The sequence below is a fragment of the Daphnia pulicaria genome, chromosome 6, assembly GCF_021234035.1.
Source record: "Daphnia pulicaria isolate SC F1-1A chromosome 6, SC_F0-13Bv2, whole genome shotgun sequence".
Lineage (NCBI taxonomy): Eukaryota > Metazoa > Arthropoda > Branchiopoda > Diplostraca > Daphniidae > Daphnia > Daphnia pulicaria.
Window position 1 is genome coordinate 4,235,827 of NC_060918.1, and position 17,866 is coordinate 4,253,692.

The window sequence follows — 17,866 nt, forward strand, 5'->3', positions numbered from 1 at the left end:
ATTGACGGATGGATGGACAAGGGGCTGATGCCGAAGGGGACGTATCGTCTACCGTCATGGCGGGCACGACCTCTCATTTGAAAAAAGAAAGAATCAAGAGCCCGTCGCTGCTTCCCATCCATCAAATAAATGGTAGTGGCTTCTTCTTCTTCTTCTCGGGAAAAGATCGATCCTGGAGGCCATTTCGCATTCTCGCCAAATAAAAACAAGCCTAAATTGAGAATAGACGTAATAAAATAACGTCCATATATATACACGTAAAAGATTTAGACACACGAACAATCTCTTGCACCACCAAGGCCATTTTGGTATCATTCCTTTCAAATGGGTGCGGGTGCCACTAGACACAAATTCTGCAGAAAAGAGAGGACTTACCGTCTCATGTTTGGCACGTATTACTTATTCAACAGCTCACCATTTCTGATTAATTAAATTGAAATAAAAGAATTTTCCTTTTTTTTTAAATTTAACAACGTTTTTTCCTTTTGTATTCGAATCTCGTATAAAGTAATAATTAACTACACGCTACACGAAAGTTCGGGCGGCTATTATTATTTTGCTTTTTTTTTTTTTGGTTTTACTTCTTGTGTTGTGTGTTGGCTTTGACAAATTTTTGTTTTCTCCCTTTCGGTATTAATTTCTTATTTATTTTTGGCTTGCGTTAGCAACAAATTGGAAAAAGTAAATCTCGCGCTCACAGCATCAGATGTCTGTAATTATTTTTTTAAGTCGAACAAAAATCATGAATTCATTAACTAGATGTGTGTAAGTATTTAAGAAAGAGAGAGGAGTGAAGGAGTAGTGAGAGAGAGAGAGAGAAAGGGAGAATAAGAGGAGGGCAAGGTCGAACAATCACGAACGGCCGGTTAAAAATTCTAAGATAGCATCGCGAGTCGTCGTCGCATAAGTATTTATACGTTTGGTAATAATCCTTTCAAGACTTCACCTGGATGGGAGACGACGAACTTCGTGAATGGTGCGAGCCAGCGAAAGAGAAAGAGACATAGTACAGTAGTTAAAGAATGGGGGGAAAAAAACAGCTGGAAAAGTGCCCAACAACGAGAGATGCCAAGACTCAATGAAGGAGGAAATCAAAAGACGATAATAATATCCAAGAGAATTGCGGAAAAGTGAGAGTGGGACTTTCAAAGCGATCAATCGAAGAAGAAGAAGTGGAGATAAAATAGAAAGGAAGAAGAGACTAACGTATTTCCTCAAGAAAAAACGACTAAATCAAAAGAGAGTTGGGAAGACGGATACAAATCCCTACACAGTCTATCGCGAGGCACTAATTTGACACACGCTACGCTCTCCATTCGCTTCGTATAACTATTTTGTATGATAATTATTTAAAAAAATGAACAATGGCGCCGTTCGATTCCTTCCTTTGGTTTCACCTACTTTTTCTTTTTCTTCTTCCTTCTTTTCTTTTTTTACCTGATCACAAAAGAATTGTTAACGAATGGCACGGCCATGTAGAAAAACGCTTCGCAGCAACGTACAAAAATACGACCAACAAGCGAAAAAATTGTGGACACGTGACGGCCGACTAGTTCAACGTCCACCGGCCTATCGATTATTTGTTTTTGTTTTGTTTTTTTCTCCCTCCATACTTTTTAATTACTAAATGAAACAAGAGTATATAACCAACAATCAAAATGGACGATCTCAGCAACGAGAAACTATTGCATCCGCACTGGCTTTGATCAACGCCAGCCTTTCTTCTAGTCTCCTACGCGCAACGAATCTTATTGTGACGACACTAACGTGAACAAGGGAGAAGAGAATCGGGCGAGAATGTGTGTTCGGAAAAAAAGGGACTTTTGGTTACTTCGTACAGTAGAAGGGAAAGAGGAGAAGGTGGGCTCTTTTGAAGAAGAGGACACATCGTTTTTTCAGGCTCAATACCCAATATAATGAGGAGGATAATCTCTGACTTTCATTTATTCATCGCCGCTCGTCTGCTCGACGTAACGGACACCGTTGACGGTCATGTCATACTCGGTGATGAAGGCGGGGATTTCCAGTTGATCCATGTTGATGATGTTGTACAGATATTCGACACCGGGGACAGAGTGGACTTTGTGTTTAATGGCCGGGGCCATGAACGTGAGGAACCACCAAGTCATGACCTGTTTTCAATGGAGAAAGATTGATAAAAATGTGAACAGGTATTAGCCTCACATTACGGTACCTTTGTCCAGAAAGTGGGGTGGATAATATAAAATCCTTTCAAATTTTTCTTGTGCTTGTATTCCAAGACGTTGTAGACTTCCCGCATCCACGTCATAGACGGGTGATTATGCCCCTCGGTAAGCGTATGGAAGTAGAGGATTATGTAATCACCTTTGACTAGAGGATCGAGCAACGAGATCAAATACAGCAGAGCCTGCGTCAGAGGAAACGGTTATTTCTCAATCATTTTCGCTCGACAATCTCATTATTATAAATACCTTATCTAAATTAATTTCGTTGAAATTAAACCATTTGCCGACAAAGACGACTACGGGCCGGCCGAACTTGTCCGTTCCACTCTGATAGAGACATCCGATTCCGGAAACCTCCGACAAATCTTCCGTTTTGGCTCGACGCAGCAATCGCTCGTATCTCTCGTGATGCTGAAAATCGGCAAACAAAATAAACAAATATAATATAGTTATTTATCGCTGATAAGCACGACATCTAATTAAATATCTAAATTGAGGACACGCAAGAAACACAGAAGCAAGCGTCGCCATGACGATGTTTTACTACGAGGTGTCGTCGTCGTATTTTGCAGAGACAAACTTTTTCACACCCCCATACCTACCTCGAGTATCCCATCCTCAGAGACAGGATCCATTCCCGTATTAGCAATTCTCGAATGGTGGCAAAAGTCTAGGGATCACCAAATCACGCAGTTGTTTGCACACTTTTAGTCAACAGTCGCGTCGTCAGTTGCTAGGGATCGACGCCATGGGAGCATCGATCAAACTTCCTACCACAGTTGAGTTTGAGCTTATTCCGTGCGTGGAAGGAGTTGCCGTTAATCAGACGGCAATCAATGATCGGTAATCAGGTAAAACAAATGACCAGCCAACCGCAAAAAGAAAATTATGGAAGGACAAGTCAACTACGATCCAACGGCCCGGCGGTAAGCATCTCCATTTCTTCATTAATTAATGATGTAACTCGTAAGCCTACTACTATAACAACCCACTGCATCTACGTTTCTAACGACTATTGTTTCACACAGTTACATGATACAACCCATTGCATGAAAGAATTCGAGATGGCGCATGTCAAACTTCCATTGCACATATGTGCTCTCCAATATCCCGTTCGCATGCTCTTAAATCTGAACGAATCTTCGCCTAGCATGCTGAAAACTGTTCCAAATTTCCCAAACGCAATACGTTATCGAAAAAGTGTGCTATCGAATCGCGACTGTTGGCCGATATGGTCATATCTCTCTCATCGAGCAAAGGTTAAGTCTGAATCATTTGGACTTTGCGATCACTAGACCTGTAGGAAAATAGAAATTTCGAAACGCCATTAAACTTAGCAAAGTGGAAATGTACCTGGACTTGTAAAGTGAGATGGTCGATGTCGGTAACGGGATGTCCAACACGTTGATGACTGGGTTGGCCTAACAGCTTTTGCCGATCGACGTCGTCCTCCATTTGGGCGAAAGAGTGTTCGCCTACCGACACGCTGCAGCCAAACTTGGCACTTAGATCCTGAGGTTCCTCCCACGAATCTATGGAAGACAAGACAAGAGACGGCAAATAAAGTTGACGGTCCAGTGAACAATTTTGGTTAATGTTTTTATTTTTTGGAGGGGAAGTTAGGAGGCAGAATCTTGAGTCTATTCTGGGCTGTTAATACGTTGGTTCCCTCTGACGTCAATTCGTGCCATCACGTTTCTCCAACAAAATATTTACCAAACAGGAATAAGACCATGTCCCATAGCACACACACACACACGGATGAAGCTCCGCATGTGCGACAGAAGCCGAAAAGTCTAGGCGAATAGAATCTAGACAAAAAAATAGGGGACCGTCCAACTATTGAACATCAAAAGCCAACGGCAAAAGTTACGTCAAGGAGAGAGAGAGTGGGATCATACGAGCCCGGGTTCCGCCTTTCCTACAAGACATTGGCACGGATCGATACTACTGCTAGTTCCCTGTTGATGGTGGCCCGGCAGGAACCCGTGGGAAGGGGTTGGCATAGTCCAAGTTTAAAATTGCGCCGACCTTGACTTTACCGAAATCAGACAACTGAGAAATGAGGTCACCTTTTTTAATTTGAAACACGTCACGGCAGTGGGGCGCGGTCAAAACCTTCGGCTCAGTTAACACGGCAGTGAGAGAACAGACCTAGTTGGGTATTGTGTGAGATGCCTTCAAAGCTATGTGGGTTTTCTCACACCGGAAAAATAGCATGAAATTAGGTCTACGCGCGACGAACGAATGGAAAGCTTTAATAGCTATCGCAGTGGAACAAAACCACTAGGTGTATTCCTTAGAGTAATGTAAGAACTCGTTTTTCTCGCCCAAGGCGAACGAGCGGCGTATAACGAAACAACAACGTAGAATTTGCTAATAACACCCAGCGAAATGGTGTGTCCTACACATCCACAAGTGCTTAACTAACGATGTCAGAGTTGTAACTACGGAGATATAACCTCTTAGATTGCAGCTATCTTCTAAACAAAGGAACTCTTCATCTATGTAAACCGTGACTACGCAACCGACTAGCAAACTGATGACACGAATAAAATTCAAAGAAAATTAGCTCAACATCGTGTCTCAACTTAATGAATTGTTTTTACAGTCACCTTTCGTCATTGGGTCGATTGCGTACACGTTAAAAGTCGGATAACACTGCACAGATTCGCCCGCCACAGACCGTCTGTCACATGAGCAACCGACACACTGTTGGCTCCAGGTAACTCTGTACGACGAGACACACACGCAGACGACACGAAAAGAGAAAAGAAAAAGCTACGATGCCACACCTTTCATACCGGTTACCTGTCGATACTGATGAAACTAAATAAAAATGGAACTTTTACCACTAAATTGTCAATAATGCAGCTTAAAATCGAGCTTGGGGAGGCGTTATCACTCGAAGCAAAGTCGATTCCCTTCTGCTCTGGCGACTGAGCAGATGATGCTGCGCAGCAAAACCATGACGCACCGTCAAACTCGCGATAGGGCAAGGTTGGGACTCTTTATCTCAAGTAACAGGATTTTCTACTTGGCGCATGCGCGTCAGTCTGCTTCTTACCCACGCAAGAAACTGGTAAAGGACCATGTCACTTTTATCACGCATGAGGTAAAAATACGCCCCCGGATTCGAAAACGGCTTGCGACATAGGACGTAAACTGCCATGCTCGCCGAGTCCGTTTCTATCATAGAAATTTTGACATTTCCTTTGCTAATGAAAGACCTCTAACCACCATTTAATATTGAGCGATAAAAACAACCGGGGGATTTTGCGGTAAAAGAAAGGCGAAGGAAACCTGTCTAATAAAAACCTTCCATATTTTTGGCAACCAGGATGAGGTTGACCGCTTTTTCATCCTGTGTGATTTTAATTGAGGGGAAAAAAAAAAAAGTTATTTACCTTGGAATGCATGCTGAGGATTATCAATGATGCGAATACGTCGATCACTGATGATAGGCTCACCGTTTACCGGATCACCAATTTCGAACGGCAATTGGTAACGTGAGAATTCGGCCTCATGGACACTTCGTGGAAAGTAAAGCGGCGAAAGGACTTGATAAATGCCGTAATTGTTGGAGTCCAAAACCAGAATGACGCTCTCAATGTTGTCGCCGTATTGTTCCAAAAATCTTCGGATCGTCCCTGCAATTATATTTACATTGCATTAGCATTTTTATGTAATAGGGGTCGTGTGTTAAGAGATGAGACTTTCAAATGTACAGTTTAATGGTAAAATTTTGTCCTTGTTTGCATAACAAATGAGGAAAATAAGCTACTGATTTTTCTTAGATTTATGTAGAGCATGCTCTGCAGAGTTTATACTATTATATTAAACCCTTTGGCGACAAGCCAAGTGGCAGCAAAATATGGATTGTCGCCAAGTTTTATACCCAAGCGTCGTTTCTTTTGCGCAACCAATTGATTTCTTCTAGAGTCAGCAGTCAGCACTATATGACACACCTTAATTATGACTAAATAGAATTTTAATCCAGATATTTATAAATTTTTATGATCTACTTAAAAAATGACCAAATGCCATCTATTTTGTAATAAACAGGGTGACTGAAGAGGAATTATTACTGAGTGCCAAGTGAGCTCCTTCGTCTGGGGGGTATCCTCTTTTGACAGTATAGATGATGGGTATGGCCACACTTGAGAGTTGATATTCATGAACAAGTTCCATAACATTCCTGTTAGATATTATTTTTGTTTTAATTTGAAGCCAAACATTAGAAATCAAAGACAGATAATGGCTTTTCAATAAATTAGGATTCACCTGTAACAAAAATAAAGAGCGGTTTCTGCAGCAGTTTTGTACCGAGCATTATACTTGGGACCAACTGTGTGAATAATATGGCGTGCAGGTAAATCAAATCCCTGAGTTATTTTTGCTTCACCTGTCCTGCAATCTATAAAACAGAGAGAAAAATACAAGAGTGAGCAGAAATTGATGGCTTGACAGTTTGACATCTTAAGATTGTTCATGCAAGACAACACCAGAAAAACATATTAAACTTACATTTAATTTTGGTGACTAGTTCCTCTTTTAGTTTGCTGCCAGCACATTCTATCACCTTTTGACTTAACTGAGAACTTTCTGTAAATGATTCGTTTGTTGGGTGTACAACTGCATTGACAGACAGTGTAGTAATATCTCCTTCCCTATTAAAAGTAAATGAGTAAAAATTTTGTAAGAAAACCAAATTGAAACCAGATTTTTACCACAAAATAATTTTTTTATTGAGATCGGGCCGAAACTTAAATGGAGCTGATTCATGATAACTCTCCAAACCAAGAACTCTGAGAAAAGATGAATTCGTGGCGTTGGTTTCCGACCAGCGAGCCAAACTTTCCACTTCCATTTCAAAATAAATTAAGAAATAGAAAAACACAAACAAATCAATTGAGCCCGATATCAATCATGGGCGATACGTGTGACGAAACGCTGATGTCAATCCTCAAAAAAATAAGAGTTTCGACAGCCATTAATCGGTATCAACATATATGGAGGTAGTGTTGGTTGGTGGAACTGGCCAACGAATCGGAGGACGGAGGATCCAAATTCCGCTAGAGGCGTTGCTGTTTCTGGGTTACTTGGGACTCCCAATAGGCGCGACCTTTGAATAAAAGACGCCAAATGCAGGATCTAACTTTATCCCATACAAGACCAAAAATTCTATAAAACAATCGTTGCGATATTCACGTAGCACTGCGAATGTGTAAAATATCACAATTTTGTTTGCCACAATCAAATAGATACCGAGAATAGTTAACAACAAAGTAGTTGAAACCAGGAATAACTATCGATTGAGACGGAAATTCGAGATGGATTTTTTAGTTAATTATTAGTGACTAGAAATATAGAATTCATCAAAATTTGGATGTATTGATTCCCCAGTCAGTGTTATACCTTGACATGTTCTTACTTAATCTGAACATTGGCTAATGTAGGAGCTGATATGGGCCCCTTATTAGGAACAGAAAGAACTGCTCCTTTATAGGTTGCAACAGATTCATTATTTGTTTTCAAATCTGGAGCTACAGCCTCCCAAATTTTCTTCTTTGGGTTAAGTACGGCATCTGGGCGTCTGGCGTATCCTTCTGCTTCAACCAAATCACCGGGTACAGCTCCGTTTGGGGCCAACAGAATTTCCACCTAAAGCGACTTTTATAGGATAAATCAAGAAATGTTTAGAAAATGTTAGTACCTTTTCAGGTGTTGATGCGCACATCAGCATCCCTTCTGAAGTTATTCCTCTCATCTTGGCAGGTTTGAGATTGCACATAAAAATGGCAATTCGATCTTGCATCTCCTCTATGGGGACATGTTTGACCAAGCCACTCACAATGGTTCTAGTTTTTCCTTCACCTACATCAACTTCTTCTACATATAGGGAATCAGCATCAGGATGTTTTTTTACTAAACAAAGACAAATAAAACAAAAACTGTTACTCTGTTTACACTGTAAGTTTTTAAATATCAGTACCTGCTACAATTTTTCCAATTCTTAAATCAATTCGACCAATATCAACTGGTCCATCATCAATTTCCACCTTATTCACTTCAGCAGTCTTAACTAATAAAAATAATAAATTAATAAACACAAATTTAAACATAACCAAGAAAATTGATTTACCAGAATCTTTCTTTTTTGTCTCTTTTGCCTTTTTACTATCAGGATGTGAAGAGACAACAGCTTTTTCTGCTGGATTTTCAGCTTTTTCTGTTGGTTTTTCAACTTTTTCTGCAACTAGAGGCTGACAAGTAGCTGATGTAGAAAAGCATCGAACTCCATGGCTTAGACCAGCCTGAACAAGCTTTTGTTTCCAAACTTCCACTTCTTGTTTCAATTTTTCATTTTCAAGCTTCAAAGTTGCCAACTGATTGGGAGCTGCACTGCTTTGAGTTCTTTCTAACTTCATTAACTTTAAAAACAGAAAAATGGTGAACAGAAAATTCGTTAGTAATAAGATTAATTAAAATGTAAACAAAATAATTTAAAAACACCTGACTAATAAACTTTATCACAGGGAGTTAAATTAGGAAATTTATAACTTAATTTTAACTGCAATCTTTAGATGATTATACCTCATTTTTCAAAGTAACAATCAAGCTCTCAGCATTTGTTGCCTTTTGCTCCAGTTGCAAAAGTATCCTCGCTGCAGAAGACATGATATTTTACAATTATTAACTGAAGGTGAAGTAAAGAGTTGATGGTTAATTCGTTTCAATTAGAAATTCCAGTTCTTGAAAGATTTTTAATGCTGAGTCGCCGCCTGTGTGGCTTACGAAATAGAAACACGAATAGGACAACGACAGCCGAACATATGGAGAAAGGATCGAAAAGGAAAATGTTGTCTGCTCTACAACGTTGCCGACATTTTGCATGTGTGTCAAATGCGTTTATTTTTGCGGCTTTTGCAGAGATGCAGAGATTGCAGACGACAAAACAAATGCTGCACAAGCACAACAAACGTTGGCCTTGGGCTCTTGTCTACATTGGATAAAATATTTAAATGGTCAAGAGGGTTTTACTTGAGAGTATTTTTACTGCAATTTTTGGGTTCTACATCTAATAGAAAATTTTCAAACTTTGTTAAATTCTCGGCGCTAGAAGTTGTGTAATATTTCCTGGATCATTGTAATAAGTGCTTTACAGTTGGACCATGGATCAAAATTATGTTAGTATGTGTTCCAATTTGGATAATCAAAGTGATTTTAGTGATTGCAAACATGAAACACCTAAATTGATCCAGTCAGCATCTGAGAAAAGAGAAGACTCTAGGAAACAAGATGCTGTGATATCAAATCTTAATGGAACAACTCAATTACCTATATTCAACCAAACTGAAACCTCAACATTACCAGAAACTCATCAATCAGAATGTGACAACATTACTGACAATGATGTTGAAGAACTCAACTTGGCAAAAGAGCAAATGATCACTTATGTGGCAAATAGCCAAGCGGAAGATATTTTCTTTAGAAGCCAGCAACGTGATGAACCAGCACTTACAGCTGAGGAGAAGAAAAAGATTGCAGCGTCATTGTTGAAATCAAGTCCTTCAAATTTCTTAGTCAGGTTTGGAAAAATATTGAATCCAAATCACCTGACTTACTTTCATCAATTTGAAAACAACTGTGAAGTTTTATTTCATCTTCAGCAGCTGGAAAAACAGAATAAATTAACACAAACTAGTGTTAAAAACCTGCGTTTCCATGCAATGAATGAAATGATAAAAGAAGGGAAATATTTCAGCATGGATGAAATGAGGAAAAGAAACCCAATATTATTTCATGAGCTTGTTGAGAAATATATGTCATCAGATGAAAAAAGATTGTTAGAACAGGAACAACCAAAGCTATGTAATCTTTCAACAATTTTCATGGCCCACATAGATGGTGATTCTGAGAATTCTAAAAGGAGAAATGAACAACGAGCTGATCAATCAGCTTGGGATGAGGCATTAGCTTGCGAAGAGGAAGAAGAAGAGGATGATGATGATGATATAGATCAAGAAGAAAAGAAATTCTTCCGCGATGAATTTATATCAAGTATTATTTACGATATATTTATATATTTTTTTTTTCGATTAATATTTACCATTTTTTTAAGGTATGTATAGTAGCTTTCTCAGTGGGCGTGATGAAGAATTCGACTACAGCCAAATTGATTCTTCACATCCCAAAGACGATGTCATATATGAAAGAGATGCCGAAGAACGATACTTTGATAGTGACTAACACAATATTAATTCGCTGTATGAAATCTTCCAAATGTCATGATTTGTAATGAAAGTAAATAAAAAAAAAATTCAATAACAAAATTGACTCGAGTACATATACAGTCATACAGATTATCCGTGTAAATTGAGTATTTGGTTAGATTGATTATATTCGAATTTCTTTTTTTTAATAATGTAAACGATTAACAACATTTTTTAAACAAATTTTTATTATGTATGAGAACTTCAGAGGTAGCTTAAGCACCAGCTTGAAGTATGGCGGGTTTAAGTTTTGGCGGGAACTAACAAGCAGACAACTCGAGAGGAATGTGTCAATGTGGAATTGTGGATGTAGGTTGTTTACCGATTAAAAAATCTGTTCGGGAAGATATACATGCTAAACTAATATTAAATGTGAAAACTTATTAAGTTTAAAAAGTCAATGTCTAAAACAACTGGGAAAACGTGGTCCGAAGGGTATCATTTTGCTCCAAACAGCTCAAAATACCTGGCAGGAGATCCAGATGTAAAATTTGTCGTTTTTGATACGTCGCCAGATAACAGTGAAGACGAAGAACTAGTTCCTTGTTTGGAAAGAAAATTGAACGATGGTATTGATCAAGTGAAGTCTCAAGAACCAATACTTACAAAGGAAATTAATTTGGTTTTGTCAAAAAGTGATGACAATGAAATTGATAGTCAGTGTTCCACATCAAGCAATGATCTTCCGTTGAGTCCTTCCACCAGAGAGGATATGATACAATACTTGAACTTTTGTGCATCAAAAAAACTTAAAAGATGAGTGCTGAAGATGAAAAACGAGTTGTAGCCTTGATTGACATGGACTGTTTTTATGTTCAAGTGGAAGAGAGAGAAAATCCTGGCAACAAAGGAAAACCTGCCTGTGTGGTGCAGTATAAAAAATGGAAAGGGGGTGGTATTATTTCGGTAAATTATGAAGCTAGAGCGCAAGGAGTAACTAAGCAGATGAGAGGAGATGAAGCCAGGGAAAAATGTCCAGATTGCATTCTTTACAGAGTACCTGAACAGCGAGGAAAAGCTGATCTCACAAGGTAAAAGTATTTTTCTAAATTTATCAAAAAATATATATATAATTTTCATAATTTGCAATTCAAGGTACAGGGATGGAGGAAAAGAAGTCATTGATGTGATGTGCAGCTTTGGTGTCGTCGTAGAGCGCGCCAGTATTGATGAAGCATACATAGACATGACCGCGGTTATAGATAAAATGCTTTCAGATTCCACAGGTTGGTTGAAAGTAAAATTCAGCTTGATGAAATTCGTCATTCACTTTGTCAATGTCCTACTTTTACTAATATAGCCACTGCGATCGATCTTGAAGAGCTTCCAAACACTTACTTTGTTGGATGGGGGAACGACACAGATGATGTAAAAGGTCGGTCATTATTTTACATGCTCTAGTTCTATTACTACAACATTTCCTATAAATTCGTAGGTGTACACGGGTGGTTGCAAGCGTTATCGGAAGGAAATTGCAACGATAATGACTGGAAATTAACATATGGTGCTATTTTGGTTGAAAAGATGCGCGCTGCTGTTTATGAAAAAACCGGATTTCGTTGTTCTGCTGGGATTTCCAACAATAAAATGTTGGCGAAACTAGCTTGTGGTATGCTCTTATTTCTTTTTTTTTTTTTTTTTTTTTTATTGTGAGCCTTCAAAATGACTTTTTTTCCCCTATAGGCATCAACAAGCCCAACAAGCAAACCGTTTTGCCTTTTCGTTCCGTTGAGGAATTTTTTACGACGTTTCCTTTAAAGAAAGTTAGAAATCTTGGTGGTAAACTTGGTCTTGTTCTACGAGAAGAGTTCCATTGTACTACTATGGCAGATATCGTAAAAATTCCCGAGCGGGTCTTGCAGGAACGTTTTGATAGTAAGACGGGGTAAGTTTTCTCGCTTTCATCTTTAAATGCCTCTCATAATTATTGAAATCTTTGTCTTTCAGCACGTGGCTTTACTGGTACGCCCGAGGAGTGGATCATGAGTCGGTCAGCTCCCGCAGACTGCCCAAGTCCATAGGCTGTAATAAAAATTTCACTGGTTTAGCTGCACTAGATTCTCGGGAGAAAATAAGCCATTGGCTAGAAGAGTTATGTGCTGAAGTTTCTGAGCGACTCGAGAAAGACCGGGAAACGGTAAATCCAATCACCCTTGTACCTCTTTTACGTGTGTTGGCATAACATATTTTCCCTTGAAAATTTATTTTTTTAGAATAATAGAACGGCAAAACTATTAACTCTGACGGTTCGATTAGAAGGCGATATACGACCGTACTCTTATACTCGTTCAATTCCTCTGACTTCTTCATACGAAAAAATGCACATGGCAAACGCTTGCTTGGCAGTTATTAGTAAAGAAAATCCTTGTTTCAAACAAGGCAACACTAGAGTTCCAGTGGTTGTTACCTGCCTTGGAGTTTCAGCTAGCAAGTTTGTTGATCAACTGGAAAATAATTCCAGGATCGATCGCTTTTTTGTCACTAAAAATAGTGCTGAAACCAACAAGGAAAAAGAACCCTATGCAGAACAGGAAGCATTGCATGAAAACGATGATCTAAACGAAAACAGTACTGATCAGGAGGATGAAGAAAATGAATTTGTAGAAACTGAAAGAATCTTGGATATTGAAGAAGAAAGTATTACGGCACCAGAACCAAATACAGCCGACTCTGCTTCAGAGTGCACTGAAGCAGAGCCTGTATCAGTCCACAGAGAAATGAGTTCAATGCCTATTTCCAATCAAGATAACTGTGGAATAGTGAAAAAAACTGGGTTTTTTGCTTCTCGTTGCCTTGACAAAAACACTCCAATACAATCAGCTAAAGAATCTGTTCCTGAAGCAGCAGCCCTGAAAATGGTGGGTCTTCAAGAGTCATTCTCCGTTGAAGAACTATTTCCAGATTTAAATCAAGTTGATATGGATACCCTAGCTCTACTCCCGCTTCATCTACAGCGCCAAGTTTTACAAGCAATCGAGGCTAGGAAAGGTAGTTATGGAAATGATAAATTCGTTGTATGTGACAAGTGCAAACAACAATTTCTCCGAGAAGAAATCGAAGAACACAAAGATTTCCATTTGGCGTCCGAATTGCAAAAGGAATTTTCTGCCCAGCCTTCTACTTCTTCATTGGCCAACAATTCAAAAGTCCAGACAGCCGAGAAAAAATCGTCGAAGAGGCCGTTGAAGAACCAGAAGAAGGCAGCCAAGGATACCAAGCGCTCAAGGACGATAGATTCTTTTTTTGGAAGCCAGTCGTAGTAAAAAAAATGTAAGTTCAATTTATCAACCAACATGTACTAAAAACCCGTCAAAATGATTAGCAATATTCTGGCGATTGTAGTAAAAATATTGTTTTTTTTTTATGTAATTTTGTGTGAACCAACCGGTGGTGAGTCAAGTGAAGAATGCGGATTCGGATTCGCCAGAATTCGTCTCTCTGATTGGTCGGATTCATGAAAACCTTCTAAAAACCCTCTACCGGCAATCCGTTCGAACTAAATTTCCCGTGTAAGCTTATGGGAGACGGATTCTTCAGTTGACTCACCCCGGGAGGGTGGAGGATATTATTGAATATTGACAGAATTGTTTCCAATTTTTATTCAAATAAAAATATTGATGAATTTGTAATATTTGCAAGTGTTTTTCCTCGGTTCTTGGTAAAAAACGATTAATCACAAATAATGATGCTTGCTGTGTCCGCCTGGCACTTCTTGGTTTATAAGGAGGACACCTTTCGTTTAAATGAATGTATGAAATCCAATCGGTCCGAATACCCGACTTCCTTTGCAAAGGAAAAAGGATACATCTTACGAAATTTAGTATTCCGGTAAGTGATAAGCAAATTGGCATTTCGATTGGAATTTTTTTACGGCATTGCGAAACCATAGACTACAAAGGAAAGACTGAACTCCCCTATAACCCTCCACAGGCGATGCTTCTGCATGCCGGTAGAGGTCAGGTGGTACGGTATCCAGTGGATATCACTCATTTTCCTTTTCCCTACCGATTACGTGCTTCACACACGCATTTTCGGGTACATGTAATTCATATGGATTTTTAGATTTTATACTGTAATTTTATATAGCCCTTCCCCGTGTCCCTTGAATGTTTACTTAATTTTGGTTACAAATTCGGGTGTAGGAAAAAAAGTTTTGACACCCTTGATGTGACACCCTTTTCCCTATGAATAAAGCAACTTGGTCTCAACACGCCGCGGCGGTACTTTACCGCCGCCTGACGGGACAACCACCGCGGCGGTACGTACTGCCGCGGCAAATAATTTCCCCAAGATCACAGCGCCACTCGGTGGCGATGTGGGGCAAGGGCAATACACACGACGAACAGAAGATACCGCATAACTAACACCTTTTACGTTGTTGAGAAGCATTTGTACACAATTAAGAAATCATTTTATCTTTTAAATTTGGACGAAATAAGGTGTTAATAGGGCTTGCAGTGCAAAACATCACGGGCCACAAACTTCCAGCAACCAGCCCCCAGAACAAAGTAATTTGAATTATTATGAATTAGGTTTAGGACAAAAAAACACGCAGAAGAGAATTTACTAAATTAAGTAATGTTCTATCATGAAAAAATTCCTTTCGAACCAACCATTTTAACAAGATTTATTAATAATTCTGTAATATAATAACATTGGCGGTATTCAGTTTACTGATATTAATGTAGATGGCAGCACTTTCGCTTGTGTTTATGTTGAAATGGATGAAAGCATGGCCGATTGGGCGATTGGCCGTGATGTCATGGCTGGCTCTTGATTCCATCCACTGCATCCACTGACTCATCTCAAAAATTCCACTGTGAATCACTTCACAATTTTTATTTTTATTTCCTCTATCAATCATGGATGACACCACGGATCTAGTCATGTTTAACATAGTAAATTTAGTATTTAATAAATTTAACAGATTGTCCCAGCAAAGAGAAAGGTGCATGCCAAGACATGGCTCAGCCTCATTCAATTCAAATAGGGAAGGCTCAAATAGTTAAACATTATTGATTGCTCTTGTATTGATGCACAAGAAGTATACCACCAGTTGTGAACATGGGAGAAGCAGGCAAGTAAACTTTTCAGAAATCCTTTCGTGCTGATTTTGCTGATCTCTTTCTTATGTTTAGAATTGACATGACTGCAAATTAAGTCAGAGTTTACATTTTTTGTGGCAAAGGGATCAATGAATATGAAGTTTGCTTTGACCAAGCTGTAGACCCAAAGTCTATTCCCTTCCAGCTGCTAAACCAGAACACGAGACAAAGTAGGCATTGGAAATTGCAAAGACATTTTATGGTGTGCCCCTTTACTGCCCTCACTTATTTGGGAACAATATAACAGCAGTTTTATTTTGTGATCAACTTAAGAATTTAATTTCTCTTTGTTTCTTTTTACTTCTCAGGTAAAATTGTTTCAGTATACTGATCCTGCAGCTGAAGCGTGTGTTGTGAATAGCATTTCATTTTTACAACGTCCTTGTCAGGAAAATAACTGGAATCTTGGGAATGGTGCAACTAAATAGGTTTTGAATTGTGACTCATCATTCAGACTTCAAAGTACTAATGTATTTGTATCATTTCTATTTACATCAGATGGTATCGTGATGTACTCCAATGAGCATAATTATTCCTTCAGTGGCCATAAGAGTAGATGTGTCCTGCCCACACAGAAGCCAGAGCACCAAGTCTCATGTCATGAAAAAAAAGCTCATGTTCTGTCGGTTCTGAATTGATTAAACTTCCCATTTAAAATTTATAATAAAACACATTTTTTGGAGGGTAAAATGGCACTCGTTGATGGGTTGCACTAAGCTGTACTCTTGCGTTTCAAATATTTTGGTGCTCAATTAAGTCAAGACGATCTTGGCCATGCCTCACACTTTTGTGTAGCGTCACAATTGTATTGTTTTGAAATTGAAATTCTCGCTGGTCACGTACGTGTTTATTTGAATACAATAAAAAAGATTTGTCCAATATTTCTCTTTGATTGCATTGTTTTTACACGCTATATCCTGACTCGTCTATTTTTATATAAATCTACATAATTTTCCGTTAAGATATTATAAACACTGATAAATTAGTGTATAAGCTAGTACGGTCGTCGGGACTCAGGTAGTCGGGACGAAGCCCCATTCCCCCCGCCGGTCTTTAATGGCAAGTGCCGTACAAAAAAAAATCCCAAATTTACGTCATATCTTGAAAACCGTTCTTCTTAGCGAGTTTTGGTCTTCGTATTTTTGTATCTAAACATGTTTAAAGTTATAATTATTAAGAAAAAACTGAAAAAAAATTCCGTCCCCAACGGCTTTCATTCAACGATGGCGGCGGCCGTGGGCCCACAGTCGGGGCTGTTTAGCGCATGAGTTCGTACCAGGTGGTAAAATCTTGCGAAATTAATTGCATGTGATCGATTAAAGATAGAGAAATTCTGTGTTCAGAAAATGAATTGGCGTGTAATTATCTCTCAAAAAATATAAAAATGAAATTATGCGCGTAAAAAATGTGCCTCGGGCAGAAAACTGCGATAAAGTTTTTTCGCCTTTCCTGTGAAGTAAAACACTCGTACTCCCCTTACGGATGGTAGTCGACACTCAGCCGGACTTCGGCTCGTGTTAAGCCGATGATTTTCCCTCCTCTCCGGTGTGTTTAGGGATACTTTCATTTTCATTTTTTTTGTTTCTAGATGGGAAATCCTACTTGACGTACCATAACAATGAAGACATATTTTTTTGGAGTGTTATTATGTGATTTTTTTCTGTTTTCATTTTCATTTTGAGTATGATTTGTAGCATACCGTAAGTTCAACGTTAACTATTAGGAAGAATACAAAGTAACAGGTAATTATACAAGGTCAGGAATATTTAATTCTCTAATGTATTAGATAACTTTTAAATTTTGCTAATTTTCAATCTGCTGAGACTGATATATTGAAACCTGCTTTTATAGTCAGGTCAATAAAGATAAAGCCAGTCAACATTGAAAATATTAACATAACAGAAGCAGATGTAATATATATGTATTTTCTTATAATTATTAGGCATTGGAAAGTTATAATCCTACAGCTAAGAGACCAGACTATTCCATCCTCATCCATCTTCGCTCAAGTCAGCACACCTCATGGTCTTTCGACAGACACTTTTCTCCTGTTGCATGGCAGTTCAAGCTAGATTATACGCTTGAAGAATGGTTCTTATCTTTCTAAACAACTTTTGTAAGTTACAAGATATGCATCTTATACAAGCAGAATTCCTTCCTCAAAGGCACAGTTCTGAAGTAGTATGATAGTCTTACATATTTTTACCCTTTCCTAAAACATTGCTGACTTGATAAATCAAAATATATAACTTTTTCACTTAATGAAAGCAGTTTTCAT

The 17,866-nt window shown here is 38.6% G+C and overlaps 4 protein-coding genes and 2 long non-coding RNA genes across 8 annotated transcripts; 4 read left to right on the forward strand and 2 right to left on the reverse strand.

Moving 5' to 3' along the window:
* Positions 1 to 471: 471 nt before the first annotated feature.
* On the reverse strand, positions 472 to 7,246 carry LOC124342413 (protein GDAP2 homolog). The gene is made up of 9 exons (XM_046795403.1): positions 6,938 to 7,246; positions 6,735 to 6,877; positions 6,492 to 6,624; positions 6,296 to 6,405; positions 5,615 to 5,857; positions 3,561 to 3,739; positions 2,454 to 2,618; positions 2,195 to 2,389; positions 472 to 2,132 (listed from the first exon to the last, which is right to left on the reverse strand). Exons 1-9 carry the CDS (start codon positions 7,075 to 7,077, stop codon positions 1,944 to 1,946), a joined length of 1,497 nt encoding a protein of 498 aa, XP_046651359.1. The 5' UTR covers positions 7,078 to 7,246; the 3' UTR covers positions 472 to 1,943.
* Positions 7,247 to 7,581: 335 nt separating this feature from the next.
* LOC124342435 (aminoacyl tRNA synthase complex-interacting multifunctional protein 1-like) lies at positions 7,582 to 9,035 on the reverse strand. Of its 2 annotated transcripts, none has more exons than XM_046795426.1 (5): positions 8,805 to 9,035; positions 8,353 to 8,632; positions 8,203 to 8,292; positions 7,924 to 8,135; positions 7,582 to 7,871 (listed from the first exon to the last, which is right to left on the reverse strand). In XM_046795426.1, the coding sequence occupies exons 1-5, from the start codon at positions 8,886 to 8,888 to the stop codon at positions 7,638 to 7,640; spliced, it is 900 nt and encodes a 299-aa protein (XP_046651382.1). In that variant the 5' UTR covers positions 8,889 to 9,035; the 3' UTR covers positions 7,582 to 7,637. The 2 variants fall into 2 exon arrangements, with proteins under 2 accessions (XP_046651382.1, XP_046651381.1); XM_046795425.1 differs by having other exon boundaries at positions 8,353 to 8,641.
* A 137-nt stretch (positions 9,036 to 9,172) lies between these two features.
* LOC124342431 (coiled-coil domain-containing protein 97-like) lies at positions 9,173 to 10,543 on the forward strand. Its single transcript, XM_046795422.1, has 2 exons — positions 9,173 to 10,271; positions 10,333 to 10,543. Exons 1-2 carry the CDS (start codon positions 9,383 to 9,385, stop codon positions 10,458 to 10,460), a joined length of 1,017 nt encoding a protein of 338 aa, XP_046651378.1. The 5' UTR covers positions 9,173 to 9,382; the 3' UTR covers positions 10,461 to 10,543.
* A 181-nt stretch (positions 10,544 to 10,724) lies between these two features.
* LOC124342391 (DNA polymerase eta-like) lies at positions 10,725 to 14,112 on the forward strand. The gene is made up of 7 exons (XM_046795371.1): positions 10,725 to 11,514; positions 11,579 to 11,709; positions 11,784 to 11,858; positions 11,919 to 12,092; positions 12,167 to 12,368; positions 12,431 to 12,620; positions 12,697 to 14,112. Exons 1-7 carry the CDS (start codon positions 11,240 to 11,242, stop codon positions 13,741 to 13,743), a joined length of 2,094 nt encoding a protein of 697 aa, XP_046651327.1. The 5' UTR covers positions 10,725 to 11,239; the 3' UTR covers positions 13,744 to 14,112.
* A 1,510-nt stretch (positions 14,113 to 15,622) lies between these two features.
* Positions 15,623 to 16,462, forward strand: LOC124342489. Of its 2 annotated transcripts, none has more exons than XR_006918866.1 (3): positions 15,623 to 15,790; positions 15,897 to 16,016; positions 16,087 to 16,462. It is a non-coding gene; the product is annotated as an uncharacterized LOC124342489 (long non-coding RNA). The 2 variants fall into 2 exon arrangements; XR_006918865.1 differs by having other exon boundaries at positions 15,623 to 15,758.
* Positions 16,463 to 17,183: 721 nt separating this feature from the next.
* Positions 17,184 to 17,850, forward strand: LOC124342488. Its single transcript, XR_006918864.1, has 2 exons — positions 17,184 to 17,330; positions 17,531 to 17,850. It is a non-coding gene; the product is annotated as an uncharacterized LOC124342488 (long non-coding RNA).
* Positions 17,851 to 17,866: the final 16 nt, after the last annotated feature.